At 36.1% G+C, this 19,711-nt stretch overlaps 1 protein-coding gene across 1 annotated transcript in view; it reads left to right on the forward strand.

Annotated features, from left to right (window-relative positions):
- Positions 1-19,711, forward strand: part of FRK (fyn related Src family tyrosine kinase) — a 46,805-nt gene that overhangs the window by 10,083 nt on the left and 17,011 nt on the right. The window contains exons 2-4 of the mRNA XM_040058613.2: positions 10,944-11,065; positions 16,637-16,797; positions 17,438-17,606. Of these exons, the coding sequence (XP_039914547.1) occupies positions 10,944-11,065; positions 16,637-16,797; positions 17,438-17,606 (452 nt within the window). The remainder of the gene's footprint in view (positions 1-10,943; positions 11,066-16,636; positions 16,798-17,437; positions 17,607-19,711) is intronic.

The following is a 19,711-nucleotide window of genomic DNA, read 5'->3' on the forward strand; positions in this document are numbered from 1 at the left end:
TTACAATGCTATTTTAAAGACTCTATGCAGCGGAAATAGAGTCTCAAGAATGTATTTTAAGTTTGGGGTTTTTTTAAAGAGGTGATTTTATGGCTGAATTTCACACCCCAAATCCTAAAGCAAATGGATATTAAAGACAGCAGTAGCCTTTCATTGACTCCAAATGCAAGTCATTTTTTCTGAACAAACTTTAAATGCATTGGAACCCTTATTCAGGTACAAAACTATCACAGAGAACAAATTTGACAGTTGACTTTAATCTCTTAAATGGGACTTGTGTAACTAAAATAGCACAAAAAACATTATGATATCACTTTCACTTACTGTTTGTTTTCTCATATAAAAGAACTTCAGAGCAGATTAAATAATATAGCATGCAGATGACTAATATTGTGGAGAATGAATACAAATGTTAAAATTAATTACACAATAGCAAAGCAGGGACTCACAAAATTAGATGTATTTATGGATATTTCCACAAATTAATCCTATCAGATTGTGATTTGGTTCCTATTGCGCAGTGAACCCAGTATTGGGTGAGCTATGCTAAATTACACACCTCATGCTCTTTGCCTTGAAATACTGTTCCTACAGGAGAAAGAGTCACTTCCAGTCATTACTGAGTGCAAAGAGTAGCCAAAGGTACAATGGTTTGTCATCCTGCAGCAGACTCAGAGCAAATCAATTTTCATGTTTGGAGCATGGTCAGCTGCCATTATCAGCTACTGAAAAATGAATGTAATATTATCTGTAATCCCTTACAACACAATAAGGTGACAGTATGGACATGACCCACTGTATCCTTGCAGGAAAGGTTTACACACATGTCACAGATTTTTTAGACTAATGCACAGGTAATCTTGGTATTTATGTTTACAAGACAGTAAATTTGTTTTTGACTGGAAGAGGAAATGCCTGTCATTGTGGTGGGCTAAAACCAATTTACTCACTGTTGAATTTTCCCTTACCTAAACAATCCCACACAGTTACTTTACTGTAAAAGCCTGTGAAGCCCTGACAGGCCCTTTATTTAGGGCTCTTTATTTAAGGCACAGCTCATTATTTATTATGCTAAAAACAATGGCATCACACAAAACAAAGATACTTCTTGCACCAAAACAGACTTTAGGGGTTCAGAGCTCTTTTTGACGCATCTGTTGCCGTCTTGATGTGAGAAAGTAATCCCCTGCAGTTTGTTCATCTCTGCCCCAGGGATTCGTTAGTGGAACCTGGGGCTCCTTTTGAGTCTCAGATACACATAAGATCTATTTGCCAGGGTAGGTGGGAGTTATACATTTGCAGCCATGGAGATTGTGTGGAGTAAGCTACAGTTTGTTCAGTGTTACAGTCAGATTCTCAGTGATTAGTAGACTGAAACCATCTGCTTTTAAAGACAAAACCCAATGGAAGTGTGGTGAATCTGCTCCTTCAGTCTAGAAGTATGATGACTTTGTGTCTGGCAATAACCTGCCAATTACCATCTTGCTACAAAGAAATGGTAGCAAAAGTAATGCCCAATTTTGGTAGCTGGCTCACAGATATTCAGTCCCCAAAATATTACCTCTGTTTATTTAAGTGCTATGTTTTCCAATATCATGATATTTAAGCATCTATGCACATTGTAAATTCCAGCAAGATAGTGGCTATAATATATTAGAATCATAGGTTTTAGTTGACTTGTCTTGCTAAAGGTCCCCTTTTACATGGATGAATGTATCACTTGTATTCTAGTGAGCATATTCATTATCAAATAAGTATGGGATGAGAGAAAGAAAAAATGTCTCCTTTCTTCTGGAAGAAAGAAGCTGAGCAATTTTGCAAGAGTTCTTCATTTTAGCTTTGTATGAAATCAAAATATGCCCTGAAATAATATGAACAGTATTGCTTGTTCAGACCATGTAATCACTTCTGAAGAAAATTAAAAGGAAAAAAAAAAAAAAGCTTATATTTTGTTGGGACTTCCATTTGAAAATAGAAAAAAAAAAAAAACCCTTTAAATTTTAAAATTATCCAAGTTGAGTACTTTCCCAAATTTACTATAAAATTTTGTTTAGAAAATAGATGGAGAAGTATAATTTAATTCTCTTTCCCTTTTTGCTTCTATGCCTCTTCTCATATCTCCTCTTATATTTTGCCATCTCACCAATAAAACTCTGTCAAGTCTAACATAAATTTAGCGTTTCTGGAAAAACACCAACCAGTCAGCTATATCTGCTGACAAGAGCACTAGGAAAATGTTATCCAAAAGCCAAGAGCAAAATGGGATCTGTTATTTTCTAAAACTGTATTTCACACTGTAATGGTTATTCAAAGAAAAATTGCAATGTTGATCTCAAAGTGTGGAAAATACAGCAAAACTTAGAGCACGTTGCTACAGACAGTCACTTTCAAACATGCAGACAGACTTTTGACAACATAAACTAGTGTTGCTCTATTGCTTTGATAGATCTCAGATGCTTACATAGTGTAGAAATGAGCCATTTTTTACGCAACTATTTTATACACATCTATTCACATGTTCTATGTTTTTCTCTGTGGAAAGAAAAACTTATTCCACCCACTGTGGAAAGACTCAGAAGCTCCAAGTGCCATACACAATGCACACATAGTAGGCTTCATTTTAGTTTGTGATATGTTATTCAACAACAGGGTTCTGAGCAATATACATGACTCAGTTCTTTCTGTATGAAGCAAACTAATCGTAGTTGCCAAAGGTTAAGTGTGATGCCTGACATAACCATTCCTGAAAACCTGAATTTCTGGTTTCACTTGGAGGGATTTAGATTTTAATTGTGGTAAATAAGTAGCCAGAACTGTGCTGAGTCACTATACATAAACAGTTTAATTGGTTTTTTATTTCAAGTCCAAGTCAGGTACTCTCTGCAGGGTGTTAAGATCTCAGATGATTTACTTATTAGACAGAGAAGGGTGTTCTTACATAAACGTTTTTAACAACCTCCCCTGACTTATTTTTTGCTGAAGGTCCTTTGGTGAATGAGGTTTAAAGCAATGACTTCTAGACAATAAATATATGTGAGGAAAACTAATGTTAAAGTATTCTTTTGGCAAGTACAAAAATGAGTGGTGTGATGAACTAAGAAAGTGAAAGAGAAAAGATCTCTATAGACCAATCCTCGCAGTGAGAGTTAGTCTGTGAAATTGTTTCAAGAGATGTTCTGTAAAATTGTTTTCCCAAGTAGGACTGAAATGGTTGCCAAAGGCCAGGCTCCTTCTGGAAGCAGGATAAGGTGAAAACCAGCATTTGCTGAGCAGTGCAGCAGCTCAGCAGCAGGCAATAGCCCTTGGGCACTGAATGCAGTCCTCAGCTTTGTCTTTCTTTTCTCACCATTGCCTACTAACTGTGACTTTCTTCTCTCAATCCATCCACTTGCTAATATTCTATGGTCCTCTCAGCTTTGAATTTTTACTGTCCCATTTCTTCTTTTCTCCTGCAATGTCCTATGACTTCCTTTACCGTTAGCTTTAAATTCCTTCCTCTTAAATTCTGTCCTTCCACGTACCCTTCAGTATCTGATAAAAAATGACAATGAAAGACATAATTAAAAATGATCCTAGGCAAGCCTGTAGAAAGAAGTAAGGAGGAAACTCTTTCTGAAGAGCTCTGCCTGAAACCCTATCTTAAATTTTCTGGATTCTGCCCAATTAAAGTCTGCAAGCCCTAGAGAAATCCCTGACTTTTCACTGTGTAGATTCTTATGCCATTTATGGGAAGGTTTGTGGTTTTGAAAATGCTTTTGAAAGGAATCTTCCTGGCAAGTATTCATCTTCATGGTTTAGCCAGTCTAACAGACTGGTCTGTTTGGTGGGGTTTTTGTTTGTTTGTTTGTTTGTTTTCCCCTGGAAACTGTCATCAGGTTCACTGTAAACTATACAGGGGAAAATTGAAGCAGCCAAAGCTCATCTCCCACTCTCTCCATGCACACTCATCATTTGTAAAGCACATTTTTTCTTAATTATGTTATATCTGGAAGGCTTTCATCTATGCAGTGATACTTCATAATTTTTTTTGAAAAATCAGCTCTTCATTACTTCATTAGCCTTATAATAAAAACAACCTGATTTTTCTATCAGAAGAGCTTGCTTAGTTGCTTTTTTATTTTTCCAGGCTTTACCTGATCGGGTGAGAATTTTCCAGGATTCATACCAGGCACAGACTGCCTCTTTCTCTGACTGAAAGCAATGGCTTGAAACAATACAAGAAATCTTTTGTTCATGTGTTTTGGAGAAAGGGCTTGATGTTTAGTCAGGAAGATTGCTGCACTAAAGTGTGTGATTTTGCTAAGAAAATTTTGCTTCAAAATAGCCAAGGTTTTGAAAATACAATTAGACTTTATATGTATTAACTGAACATATTCATTAAAATTTGAAAGTTGCATTCTCTATTTTTGATATTTTGGGAAAACCCAAAAGTGCTTGGAGTCTTATTTTCAGCATAGAGAGGACTTGCTGGTGGCTCCCTTGGTAAACTTCTGCCGGTTTCTGCACTACTCTTTACCCACAGCAGACTGCAAACCTGGCATGGATTAAAAGCTGGTTCAGCAGCCCTTTTTGTCCTACATGGATGACAGCAGTGAAGAGTGGTGCACGCAAGGCTGTTCAGGTTTCCATGTGCTGAGTAAGGGCACTGGTCACAGGGTGGTCATATGATGAAAGTAATTGAATAAGACTCTGGAGGATTTCTGTGTCTCTTTCTCTGTCTCTTTAGCTTTCCATGCATTTCTCCTTTTCTGCTGCGGCACAGAAGTTAGCAGCTGTTGCTGTCCAAATAAGCCACTACATACTGCAGAACGTCAAATTCCCTGAAAGGCAGGCCCTGGACTTTTCAAGTTGAACATACAAAATTAGTAGAAAATACTAATAGTATTTTCATATTGCCCTAGTTCCTTTCTGGGCTGTTTCTCCGCAGAAGGTATATTACAAGGAAAAGAGACACAAAAAGAATTTAATGAATGTTTATAAAGCATTTGGATATTACAGTCATGAATGCTGTAATAGAGGCTGCTAGGAAAGAAGCCATTCATGTAATTTTGTAACTGGCATTGAGAGCGGATGCTAAACAATGTAAATTGTTTAAAACAGTAAATTAACTCTATCTATACAAGGACGAAACAAAATAGAGGGTGACTATTTAGTGAGCAGCATTCATATTAACACTGTAGGGAGCACTAGATATGACCATGTAATTAAAGATGGTATCACAGTGGATCTTCTGAAACTGGCTGAGTGGATGCCATGAAAGCAATATTAATATTGTCACCTCCTAACTTTGAAGTGCTTGAGTGCGTAGTTACAGATTTCTATGACAGTAGATTTTGAGGCATTTAAAATGTAAACTTCATATGCTTTTGGAGATTTTCTGTATTTGTTTTAGCTCTTATACAAGCTTTTATTCATTCCAAAAGGAACTGGGATATATGTGGTTTCAGCAAAGATAATATCTGGCGTTTTTTTCTGTCCTCACCCAAGAATTTTGCTCTAAATGCAGTAATTCTTTACTTTTCTCAGTCAAAGAACGTATTCTCCTCAGCCTAGTACTGCAGACACAGTTAACACACTTGAGTTAATCTTCTGGAGGGTTAGATAACATTTTTGCCAGCACCATTTGTTCCCTAATGGAGATTTCTGGTAGAGAACTACAGGAATCTCAACAAACCCTCTCAGCTGTTGACATTTACCAGTCTCAGGAAACTTACCATAACATGAGAAAGTAAATCCCAGTTGTAAGCACTTATGAAAAGTGAGAAGCAAGATGCCCTTATTCTGCAAAGTGCTGATCCAGGATTCTGCTGTTCATTTTAACATCTTCTGTAATTTTTGAAAATAAATGTTACGAGACTGATTTGCTGTTACTCATTCTGTTATTTCTCCATGGTATTTTTCAGCAATTTTTGTCCCTTTTCCTCCCTCTTCATTCCTGTTCTACTGATCACAGATTTTATGTGTGGTTCTACCTTACTGCTGACTCAGCCCTCAGGATTTTTGCTTTTAATTGAACATTAACAAAATTATAAGTATGCCACAGACCTCTGATATTAGCCTTATCTTACCTCCAGTGTCCTGCAACTTGAATGAAAAACTGAAATAATCTCCCCACATCCCAGCTACAACTACTTATTAAAGGAAATTCAGTGATTTCAGATATGACATTGTAGAGTTAATTCTGACTTTTCTCCTGTACATATTAAATCTAAATAATGGTAGAGCATAAAAATGGGAAACCGGTGAGCCTTAAAGGAGATAAGTGAAAAACTCCACATCATTTTCTCTGCTGGTTTTCAGTGAGAATAACAAAAGAACATAGAGGGATCTGCTGAGATTTCCAAGAAAGTTAAAGATTGTAAATGTTACTTCCGTGTTGGTGTTTAGCTTGGTCATGAGCATCTTACCCACATCCCAAAGGGGGATGCTCACAGAGTCCTTAATCCTATATTTAGAGTTTCTGTTGGAAAACAATTGCAAAGGAGCTGCCCTATGAGTGACATGTCCAAAGAAATATTTTGTCTGGCCCCTGAGTGGGGTGCTTTGGTTACGGCTCAGCACATACCTTGTGTTACGGTTGGGATTTAACATGTTAGGGATTTAGGAGAGACCAAGAAGAGAGGTTGAATATAGGGAGGTGTGGGATCTGTGAAAGGGGTGTTGTAGGAATGGCAGGCTGCCAAAAAAATGTTTCCCCTGAGAGCCTTTTCATCTGGAGCATGGCTTTTTTTTGGGAGGGACTTAGTTCTCTGTGCTGGATAGAGTTCAGGACAGAGAAGCCCATAGCTCCCAGATTAGTCGAGATCTTCTGTAAAGTCTTCAGTCTCTATCTCAGATAAGTGCATTGCACAGATTTGATCAGAGGGGGATTTTGCACTAATGAGAGAGAAGAAAACTCGTTCTCTTTTTTATAGGGATATTTGTTTTTTTTTTTTTTTTTTTTTTTTTTTTTTTTTTTTTTTTTTTTTTTTTTTTTTTTTCCACTGGGCTTTTTTCCTTTTCTAGGCATTTTATCAGGCACTGGAAATGTTGCCAGTCATATAGCATTGGAGAACTTTGCCCCCACTTTTTTTTCCTTTAGCTCTTGGCCCATGTTACTCTTCCTATCTTCTACTGTCCGGCTTGAAAGTTCCTGCCATGTCTTCCTGCCAGAAGAAGAAAAGTTCAGAAGTAGGAGTGACTATTTTTATTATAGCTGATTTTTATATAACAAAGCACTGAGGGACAGAAAGCAGAGACAGGTAAGTGCGGCTTTCACATTTAGATGGAGATCAGCAGCTCATTGCACCCTGGAGGGCAGAAGGCTTCTCAGGGAAGGCAGTGATGGAACCAGGTAGCAGTGACAACTTCCCTTGAACTCATGACTCCATTTTAGCACAAACTGGGCTGAATAGTTAGGCAGGAATGAGTGTAAGTGATGTGATCTCTGTTTCTTAAAAAAATTGCCCTTCAAGCATAACCAGATGTGATTGTAATAACTCTCTCAATAACCAGTCGCTCTCAATAACTACAACAAATCTCACTGGTATTCCAGTACTGAGCATCATCTGCAACAAGTGAGGACTGTGTTTGTTATGGACCTACATAAAGGTCATGTTCTGTGGCTGCAAAGTCATCCTATATGTGGTGGCCAAAATGACCCTGGAATTTTTAATCAACATGTTCCCAAGAGCTATGAATGATGGTGTAAGAAAGGGATTCAGAGGAAGATGCTAGAAACAATCTCCAAAAACCAGATATCCTACACTTAAAAGGGAGTTGAGGTGTTGGATGCAGTGTTGGCCAAGAAAGCTTGTTCCTGGGTCTCGCTGATGGAACAGCACTATGCTAGCCAGATAGCTCCTGCTAGAAATGGAAAATTGTGCCCAGTTCTGAATGCACTCATTTGTGCCATACCTGGTAATCTAGTGATCCAGCACCGACAGTCATGACCCAAAGTGACCTGGCTGTGAGCTGGAATTCAGGTTGATACTGTGTAAGAATTGCTAATTCAAACTTCTCCTGAACTAGCGCCAATACACTGCCACTGAAGTCAGAGAAGTTAACTTGCTCAATAGATTGTGCTTCCTGTTTAGTTCTTGTTTTCCAAGAGTTCTGTTTTAAACTTTTATCTCTCTTTGAGCTATAAAACCTGAATAGATTTACTAAGGATTGGGTGTTGTTTTGGTCTGACCTTCCTATCCTGCAGAGCAACATCTTGCGGTGCGCAATTACTTTGATTCATTATTACTTTTTAGAGCGCTTTTCCCTCTAAGATACACACTTTTGGATGAAGTAAAATATTAAACCTTTTGAAGCATAAATTCAATTGCTAGAAATAGAAATAAGCTCTTCACATTTATAAAAGGAATTTTAACTTCCATTACACTTAAAATAGTACTTTAAATTCAGATGTGCTTTTGTTAAAAAAAAAAAGGAAAGTGAATAACAAATTAAATGATTTGCTTTGAAGTCAAGAGATTGGTTTTATAACGTTCAGTATTACTTTTGGTACTGTATAATTATTATCACAAACCAAATGGCTTTGAACTAAGAATCAAATATTCAAGTGCTATTAAAAGTAATTTTCCCTGTATATTTCTGAAACATTTTAATCAGATCGTATAAAGTCGGGAAAATGAGGTAATACACAATATGTGTCCACTTTTCACCCTCCATAATAATTGCTTCAGTTACACTTACCTCCTCTATTACTGTTGCTATAATTATCTTATTTTGCAAGTTAGGATCTTTTAAACTGCTAAGCTTATCTGAAGTCAGAAGCTACATATTATATATGTAACCTTTAATGGTAATTTCATATCGATTTAAGTGAAGTTTTTCCAGCCTTATAAAAATCAGCATATAAGCTGAAATGTTTTGAAATCAAAGAAGCAGATACTTATGCCTAAATGCAATGTACTTGTGTGCATATTATTTTCCCAAATCATGGTTTATATTGTAGACATGGTTTTACATACACAGAGTAATAGTACATTAATTTACATTTCCAAATTAAAGCAATGATTATCTCTAGTTGCATAGATTGTATTACTGCTCTAGTTTTCTGCTTTACATTTTGAATTACTCACGGTGTATATTCAAATGTCGAGTCACATAAAGACTGTATTTTGACTATCCTGACCATAAAATCCAGTCTTGCTAATAATGCATTGGGAGCTCTTTTGGGTTTGGTACAAAACTAAATTATTTTGAAAGTGTTCTACCCTTGTAACCAAGGAACAGAGGAGACAAAAATTAAAACACCTCTTCTTATATACCCTTATGAGGATCAGTCACTTTGGACATTATTGAGTGATATCTAATACTTCAAGGGGAAAAATATTAATTTTTTTTTGGCTCATATAATTTGTTAGATTTCAGATGTTATTTTCAGAGCAGGTGTATTTAGAAATTTCAGAAAGATTTTAATTCAGATTTTAGGGCAGACAGATTTTCTTTGGGATTTGAATACAGTTGATCTTTTACTCTCATTTCTTTGACAAGAACCTTAGTCAAGGATTTGAACATTTATTGATTACTTAGTTTCCTACTGTCCAATGAATGAATTAATTAAATTAATTAGTTGAATTAATGAACACATTTAACTAATTAAAATTACTACTAACATATTCCAGCTTTCTAGTGAGATTACTTTGCTTGCCAAATATGTATCAAGTCCTATTTAATCCAAATCTACTTCAACTCAGCAGACAGGAATATGGTCTGGAAAATCTGTCTTTAATTTTTTGGTTTTGTTAATCAAGCATATTCAGCGTGGGTTAGTGCTGTCTGCCTCTTTTTATTTCCTCTTTGTTAATACAAACCCATTTATCAGCCTCATGCTTGATCAGCTAAGGTATCACCCAGTGTTCTCATTTACTTCCTCCATTCCTCTTGATGACTACAAGCCTTGCAGATACTAAAGTAGTTTGTTGATGACTCCATCTGTACTTTTCATTAGTAATTGACAAATCAAGCGGGCAACTTACTTGTGGTGCATTTATTTATATTTGAAGTTTGCATAATAGTTTTAGCTATGATTAATTTAAAAGGAATTCTCCTATGAGCATATGGCATATTTCTGATACCTATTTATTTATCATCATTTGCTTTAAATAAGAGGTGGAGATAATATTTGAAAAAGGTTTACATGCTTATCGGAAGGAAGCTGAACATCACCCCAGTTGAAAATGCTGACTCACCTCTGTCTTTTTTTTTTTTTTTTTTTTTTTTAATTTAAACTCAGCACAAAGCAGCAAGGGAGCTAAATTTTATCTTCAGTGGAGCAAATTAAAATTATTGCTTGAACAAGCCTTTGTGAACCACAGGGTTTAGTGAGGAAGGAAAAATGTTTTAAAACACATAGATCGGAGTAGCGTATCACAGAACACAGGTGTTGAGATGTTTGTAGTGACTTGAGGGTTACACTGGTTTTGTTTGTCAAAAAACAACAAAGCTGAAAAATTGCCAGTAACTCATTTGAGGTATTGACATGGCAGTGGAATGGGGAAGCAGGGTGATTTAATCTGAGAGCCCTTCTGCAGTTTCAGAGATCTTTTGGCTTTTAAGATGGGTTATTAGCACATACCTGCAGCTCTACATCGTTCAAGTGGCGTCAATGGACTTGGCATCAATTTCTGCCCTTGTAGCCTTGGTAAATTTTCTTGGTGATTTTTTTCTGACTCAAGAACAGTTTGTTGCTTCTGAATGCTTGTTGCCTTGAAAGTAGTAAGACTTTTCATCAGCAGTAAAGCTGAAATTTCACTCAAATGTGTAAGTGATGTTTTCTAGCAATAAATTTGTTCTGTAGTTCTCATTGGCTTTTCCCTCCCATACTATTGACATTTAATTAACATAGCACAAATTATCTCTTAGTAAATATTCAGCATGTTTATAAAAGCTTAACTGCCTTCCTGGTATGTTTCACTGAGTGGTAAAATTAATGGTTTTTACTTGTTCAGATGGTTCTTTGGCCCAATCAAACGAGCAGATGCCGAGAGACAACTGTTGTACCCTGGAAACGAGGAAGGAGCCTTCCTAATCCGAGAGAGCGAAAGTCTAAAAGGCGAATATTCACTTTCAGGTATGTTCTAGTTTTTCATCTGGAGCAATGTTTTTAAAATTTCTCAGGTGATCTGGGCTTTTTCATCTTTGAGAACAATAAACTGTGGGCATGAAAATGAAATTAAGTTCATAATTTTTCCTCCCCCCAGGAGATATATAAAGAAAACTTGGCAAAAATAGTTTGAGTTTATACTTTATAGACTTTGTTTATCAATATACTCAGAACAGAAATTATCTTTTTTATGCTTAGTACTTCCAGTGTTCTAGCTGCCTTAAAATAGATAGTATTTTCATGACCAAAGCATAAAAAATTACGTTACAGTTGTACACTACTGTTCTGATTAGTACACAAAACGAAAATAAAAATAAAAGCCTATTGACAGATATCTGCAATTTAAGAAAAGGTGATTTCTGTTAGAGCTCAAACTTAGGTTTATATTTATTTGTTTTCAGGGATAAAATCATAGGAAAATCTTCAAAGCTGTACTTTAGAATCAGTGATGTTTCATTGAAAATTTCAATGTAAACATCAGTGAAAAATTAGGTTGATAATGATGATGCATTTTGAAATTTAAGTCCTTTATTTGCATCTGAATGATTATCAAATTAGGACACTTATTTGAATTTTACTCACATCTAAGTAAATCATGTTTTCTCATGCTGTAGATATTTGCCATTTTAGATAGCAAATGTGATTGTTCATTGGTTGTTTTCTGTGAACATTTACTATCAAACTTGTCATGCAACTGTGAGTCAGAAGTATAGTGTTGTCCTTGAGACAATAGGGCTGTGCACCCAAACTTCCTAATGTGTTCTACCTATATTAATTCCAGAGTCAGGAAAGACATTGATGTTCGTGAATAAACAATGAGTAGTCATGTGCAGAATTATGTCAGTGAAATGAGAGGCACCTTGTTCATAACCAAATTTTTTTATATTGACTCCTATTTTGCCTGGATGATTATGTGTTATTCACCTTCTGAACATTACACAGAAACAGAGTTTGATAAAATTTTGTCACATTCTTGGTTTCACTTTCCCAATTATAAGCAGAGTGTATATACCTGCAATATCTTGTGGTAATGTGAGGAATGGTTTTTATTGCCAAGACAAAGAAATGTGGAGTGAAGTACAGGGAAGTTTATTGAAATAAATGTGATATTTACAGTACTGGGACAGTTTACTCCACGGTATTCAGTTTGCCCTCAAGGAAGTTGGTCCTTGCAATGAAGTGCTTAAAGGAAAACTACCTTTAACAAGGAATCAGACCGTTCTGAGCTGTGACAGAACTGACCCCTTTCTGTGTGCACAGTTTCATCCAAGGACTGAATTACAGCCACAGACCTTTCAAAATGCTTTCTCTCCATGCACCAACTTGTTGCTGTGCTACATGGTTTCAGCTTCCTTCAAGTGTTGTTCATCAGTGAACTGATTTCATCCAAAGACAGTGCTAGACTAATAACAGGGTGGTGTTATGTAGGGAAGGAACGACAAGCCTGTATTATCTTCCTAATGATGGCACTTGAATACATGGCACATTACTAAAAATCAGTGAAAAATCTTTCACTTGTGCATCTGGGGGTGGAAATGCAAATTCTTTTTATTATTCTCCACCTACAGCCTTTTAGGAAAGATTTAAAGTCTTAATTTATTATCCCACATCTTAACCACTTCTCTAACAAGAAAGTAGAAGTATCTCAGGGATACTCCAGGAAAAAATCTAAGAGAAAGAAAATAAATATTAGGCCAGCATTTGTAGTAGTATAAGATCATCCTTTGATGCTGCTGTTTGGTTTTTTCATTACAAACTTTGGATAGAAAATTTATTCCATCTGATATTTGATTTAATTATGAAAGCTTTTGGTAGAATTTTTTACATTTTTTTTTCTATAAGCTTATTTAGGAAGAGGAGATTTGATGATGACAGATACAAAGATATGAAACCAACAGCATGGATTTATTTAATGCTGGTTTGTTTGATTAACGAAGGTAAGAGTGGTACTGAAGAAAAGAATATACTCAGAGGCAAGGCTCCAGCAGCAGGAGGCAGCTCTCCTTCATGTACAAACATGGGTTGTCCTCTGAAAATGTATGCATGAATATATGTAGCATCTCCGATTTATTAAACATTTGTGCTCTTTTAGGCAAAGAAAGAGGATAAACTCTGAAGCAATCTATATACACTATTGCTGGCATCATTTCCCAGTGCTGCTATATCTTTTAGCAGCTTCCCAGAGGGGAACACTGTTTATCCTTAACATGCTACTTCATCCCAAAGAGCTAAATATTATTTGCTGCTTACTGAATCAGCTTAGCTGAATGGCATCTGTTTGTGTTGTGCAAGCTCTTTTGCTTCCAACCTAATAGTATACATCATGGTCTAGATGTTTTATGTCCATAATCTCATTACTTGCTGCCTACTTGGAAAACTACTGCATTCTAAAGCAAACAGTGAAATGGTTTGTATCATGGGAAGCATTAGTAGGAAAGAAGGTTGCTCAGTTCACCAGGTGCTACAGAGAAGAGTTTTCCTGCATCTTTCCTGTTTGTGCCATCCGTAGGAATTATGAGACACTAAAGCTGAGGCAGAAAGATGGCTTCTATCTCTGTGGTAGCTGATACACTAACAGGAGAAGTCACAACCCAATATTTTGGAATAAGTCCCTAATTTTTTTTTCCAATTTTTTCAGTCCAGAAACATTAAATGTCAAAAGTCCCATCTTCGCTAGGTCTGATTGGTTTTGCTCTAGCTTTTATTGCTGTTTTGGTTTCATTGCAGAATAGGTGATAATGGCTTGAAGAGTGAAAACCTGGCTTTCAGAATTAAGGTCTTTAAGAAAATATCTCAATTCTCTGTCCAGCATGACATTTAGGTAAAAAAGAAAAGTTGAAAAGGAAGAGAGATTTTGCTCAAGAACCCATGAACTGATTTTATGACTTTCATGCTTGATTTCATACTCATATGGGTAATGAGATATATAAAAGATTTAATGTTTATTAAGGAGACAAATGATCTTCTTAGTAAGAAAAAATTTTTTTTTAAAAAATCAATCTTTCATGAAAATTACACTTTTTAATTCTAACTTGCCTTGTTGGGAAAACTCTCAATTTGTAAGACTTGGATAATAAATAATTATTTAAATTAACAACAAAACTTCATGTTCAAAAAGGTTTTTATCATCTGCAAATAGTGAAATGGAAAGCTCTTCAAGCCAGATAGGCCACTGATGTGTTATTATAAATTTAGAGTGTTTGACATTTTAAAAATAGGTTTTCCCATTTGAAAAATGCACATGTTGTCGACAGATTTTTATGTTGATGACTCCAGCATCTGGTGTGAAATGCATTAAAATTTAAACATGTTGGTGCCATCTTAGATGTTGCCTCTTTTTAATTAAAAGCCATAATTTAGATGTGCTCAGCTTAATTGAGTGTCATTGCCAATGATAGCAGGAGGCTCTGCACTTAGCCCGTCACTGAATAATAGTATCTGAAAGACTTATTGCATTAAATAACAATGTAAATGCTTTGTGTTTTCTTCAGCTATTTTTATCATGCTCCTAAAAGAATATTGTGTGCTTTCCTCTTGAGTTCCAGCACAGGAAAAACAGGTAGTTGTTTAAGGCAGTATGGCAAAACCATGGCTATACTAAGAGGATGATTTTGGATCTGTCTCTGCACCCATTCTGTGCTGGTGAGAGGGCTCTCTGAGTCACCTTCCTCCCACATCCACTCTGGGCATGGAGGCAGAGCAGAGGTGCTGGTGGCAGCGCTTCAGGGTGAGTGCTGGGGGAGCGCTGTTCACAGCAGCCGTGTTGAGACACATGGTTTTTGGCAGTAATGGAACATTAGTGTCTCCATGATTCATTTGGTGAAGCTGTTGACTCTGCTGATGCCACCATAAATTTTTGTGCCCTGGGGAAGAAGTAGTAAATATTTTATTCACATTCTTCAGGTGGCAAAATCTACTTCTGCTTAACCCGGTCATGTGAAGATGGATAGCTGGGAGAGGATAATCCTTCTGTTAGACTGAAACCATGTAGAAATCTAATGGGGAGCTGTAATTCATTTAGAAAGGGCAAGTTGAGGAGAAAACCTCTGCAGTCTTCAAGCCCAGCTACTGTCAAGCTGTGTGAAACTGAAGTTGCAATCCTGTCCTGTTTAGTAGTCTGTCATGGATGTAGATAAGACTGGAAGGGGTTATGGATAGTTCTTTCCTGAGTGATATGTGCTCTGTATAACTTTGGCAGAGGAGCCACACCGTGCTGCAGAACACAGAGTGTGTGCTGCAGGACTTGTACAGCCAAACTCAGCCCTAAAATACAAGTCAACAACCCTCTAGCAAATACTGCACTAATCTCAGCTACTTATTACAAGATGAGATGGTATCAGTGCGGAAATTTTCTCCAGCGTCTCCACACAAATCACCACCTGACCTGGATGCTGTCAAGCATAAGGCTTTGTAAAAGACTCATTTAAGAAATTAGAGCACATCCTTCAACCAGCTCTTGCATTATTAATATTAGCTACTTCATAAGCAATAGTTTTACTACTGCTAATAAATAAATCAGGTAGTCAAACTACTATTATTTTTGATATACAACTGAGACTGGATTAGCACAGTCATCCTGTTGGCCTTTTGTTCAATGAATCATAAAGACTAATTAATTGGTCTGGATTAATTTTCCTGTGAACTTTGGAAAAGTCATTACATTTTCAGTCTGTTATTACTGAATTACTCTTTCCTTCATTTTGCTTCAGCTCCATTTCCAAATGACACATAACAAAAACATTCATAAATTCTACAGTTAAAAAATAGTAATTATAGGTGTCAATAAAAAGAAATATAATTTGAAAAGTGGGATGGAATATAGATTTTGTTTACAAATATTCTCATTCCTGTCCTCATGCAGAATTGTAAGTTCCCAGATTCTTAAAAGTACTACCTGAGCTGGAGAACTTTGAAAAGCTCCTGTCTGCTCTCTGGTGGTCTTGGATGACAATCGCACGGTACACTGCACTGAAAAGGAATTAATCCACTACCTGAAACAGAACATTATTCACCTGATTTTACATATTCCAAACATGCACAAAATTAAGAAAAAACCTCTTGGAAGGTGTGAATGCTTTTCAGAGAACTGTGGCTATGTGGAGGGTGTATCTGTTTCCTCTAAAATGCCTGCCAGCCCAGCAACTGCTATTTGGAATGTTAAACTAAAATAAAGGAGAAGAAAGGAAATATTAAAACCCGACTAAATAATTGCTGTCAGAAGATTTTGGCTGGTGTCTTCAAAGAAGGGAAACATGAGTTGCCTCACAGAAGATGTGTTTATGTACTTCTACATCCATTCTTATGGTGGAGAACCTCCAAATCTGAATAGGTGAAGATTAATAGACAAGATGCATTAAGCTATCTGAACAATGGGCTTTGGTTTGAAAGAGGCTTCTTATAGTTGTCATATTTGGAATGAAAATAATTTATTTTAAGATTGTCATAAATATATTTTGGAACATTATGATGGTTTGGGTATAAATTATATTGTACCGCTGCAATAATTCCTGGACATTTAATAGATTTAAATCTTTTTAGTTTTTGATGGTACATCTGTGAAGCACTACAGGATCAAAAAGACGGATGGAAGCTTTTTCCTAACTAAAAGGAAAACTTTCAATACTGTGAATAATTTAGTTGAGTATTATAGCAAGAACAGTGATGGCCTCTGCGTGTTGCTTGGACAGCCATGCCTAAAGGTAAGGAGTGGATGCTACACTGTGCAAAATATTTTTTGTGAGCTAACTCATCAGATACTGTAAGGAAGTGTTGACCCCATATCTGCTTCCACCACTTCAGAATGTTAATGATCTGCTTGTTTACAGGAAGTTCTGGGTAGTGTTAGAGTTTCATTCTTGGGGTTGACAAATTAATGATAAAGTACCATGCAATTTTGAAAAAAAATCATCAAGTGTCAGGGTGGGGGGATGGGACACTATGCCAAATCATGATTTATGAATACCTTTTTATAAATATATATGGAGATGAAATCTCCAGCTTCATAACTCTAGCTGTACATAAGTAATTACTGAGACAAAACCAGAAGGTCTGGCAAACAATACCTCACTGTTCAAAAAGCTTGTTGGAGAGATGATTTCTAATTTTTTGCTTTTAATGGGAGGATATTTTCTTTAGCATGTTTCTTATTTCTAACAAAGAGCACCCAGTATGGGGGTTGTATTTTATGTTCTCGGCTCACTTGATTGCATGTGTGTGCTCTAAGGAAACATTATTTATATCTGTTCCAGATTTACATGACATAACTAACAATGATTTGTGTATGTTGTTGAAAAAATATTGCAGGTCTCAATTATTGTATTATTTATTTTCTTTTAACAGATACAAACTCCTGCTACTTTTGATCTGTCTTACAAAACTGTTGATCAGTGGGAGATAGACAGACGATCTCTGAAACTGGTGAAAAAATTAGGATCTGGTCAGTTTGGTGAAGTATGGGAAGGATTGTGGAATAATACCACCCCTGTGGCAATCAAAACATTAAAACCAGGTATGTGAATTATTCTTAAATGTTAATAACATTAAATATTAGCAAGACTGCTTCTTTACTTATTAAATGCTACAGCAAAGAGAGCCTATCTGTATAGCTACTCATTCTTAAAATCTACACACCTAGACACAAAGATAGTAAAGCTCTAGGTCCAGATAGTTTTTGGCATTTTGAATTAGAATTTTACATAGTTTTTGGTTTCTAGAGGAGCTGAATTAATTCAACATCTATGTCACATAAAAAGGCAACTGCAACAAGGGTTGTACCTATTTTTTGTGGTATTGTTTGTATGGAAATGAGTAACTGTAGATTGAGTAATCTGTAGGTGAAGTAATTGATTTACTAGCAGTTTGTCATCTGTCAGATTTTTCTAGTGATTAGGTGCTATAGTACAGTGATTTCTTTGGTAATATAGAATATTTACTATGCTAAGTTTGTACTTAAGGAGTGCTTTAATCCTAGTTTTGCCTGAATAAAATTTTTCAAAGTTTTTGGTACACAACATTTATACCCACTATTTGCATGTAATATAAGATTGTGACTAATACAGCTTTTAGCATTTTTCTTAATTATATTTCATTAACTTCAATAATTTGTGCATTTTCAATTGACAACATATCTGCCAGCAGATGGCAAAAACCACATAGATAAGAGAGGTAGCCTGGATGATATACATTTTTTTAAAAAAGAGATAACAACATGAGCTGTGGCTAATTGAAAAAGCTTGTGTTGGGCACTAATGAACCTGATTCAGGAAGCAGAACAGATTCAGACCTTTGATTCAGAATAACATCAATATGCTTGAGAACTGCTTCAATGGTCTCCTGAACAGGGAGGAATTCAAACATATGTTTTAAGGCTCTCTTGTATCAGGATATCTTTTGTGTTTCAGGACATGCAAACTGAAAGAAAATAAGCACTTTTTTTTTTTTTTTTTTTTCCCTCTGCTTAACTGAAAATATAAAAACTGCTCAGACTAAGGACCTTCTATAATTCATATGAAAGACAATGCTTTTTTTCAGTGAACAAGTGCATCTCCCTAGTGACTCAGCAAACAGAAAATCAGCTTGAAATCTCTTTTTCACTGGACTAAATACAAGACTAACTGTAAACTTGTTATCACGTGTAGACTAGCACAGTATAATGGAAGAAACTCCTTCAATTGTGATTCTTTTTGTACTATCATAGTTCCTCTGGGAAAAAGGGCTCGATTAATCAATACTTTTTCTATCTCAGTTTTTTCCACTCTAGTCTGACTCTTGCTAGGGTCAACAGCAGTAGTTTCACTGATTGCATGGTGGATTTTATTGAGTTAGGGCAGACAGAAGCCCCACCTGGATGTGGTGCTTGTAGAGCAGAGTTTGTGATCTGACACTGTGATAAGGAAGCGTGCATTGCATATAGACTTGCTCAGAATGAAGACTTTGATTCCCAAAGCCATCTTGATAAATTATGTAGTTAATGCTGAATCTCTTATCACTGTACTTTGTGAACTATCTCATTCTACAAGAACAATTCAAATAGTCACAAATGTAAGCATTTAACCTTGTAGTATTACTTCTCCGGGGATTTATCCTCTTCTATACAGTGTTTTTCACTGTGTAGTGGAAGGCATTTGTAGTGTCTTACAGTAATCATCACATTGGTTTTCCATAGCTTGTTCTCATTGTTACTCATGAGGAATAACACTTCGCTAATTAAAGACAAACCACAATACCCTCACCCGAATCTGAGTAATAAATGTTTACCTTGATACTAATAAAATTTAAGCAAAGGGTGGGTATGGTAATTTCATTCACCGTAACATAAAGTTGATAAATGAGTGGAAAACATAATAGTTAATGAGTAATCAAGAAATACATTGTGTTAATGACTGACGCTTCCAATATTAACATAAGCAATCTTTCAGGCTTCCAGTGTAACACACGGTAAAATGAGCCTCTCCTGTTGCTTGGTTCAAAGATCGGAATCGCTTGTCTTTACACTGGGGCAGGAGGGGGTGTATTTTAAACTACAGGCTTTTCACTAAGCTGTTTCACAGTGTAGACTCTCTGTACAAGCACGTGCTCAGAAAAACAGAGAAGTGTGTTAAACGCAAAGTGATA

Source organism: Hirundo rustica, chromosome 3, assembly GCF_015227805.2.
Source record: "Hirundo rustica isolate bHirRus1 chromosome 3, bHirRus1.pri.v3, whole genome shotgun sequence".
Taxonomy (NCBI): Eukaryota; Metazoa; Chordata; class Aves; order Passeriformes; family Hirundinidae; genus Hirundo; species Hirundo rustica.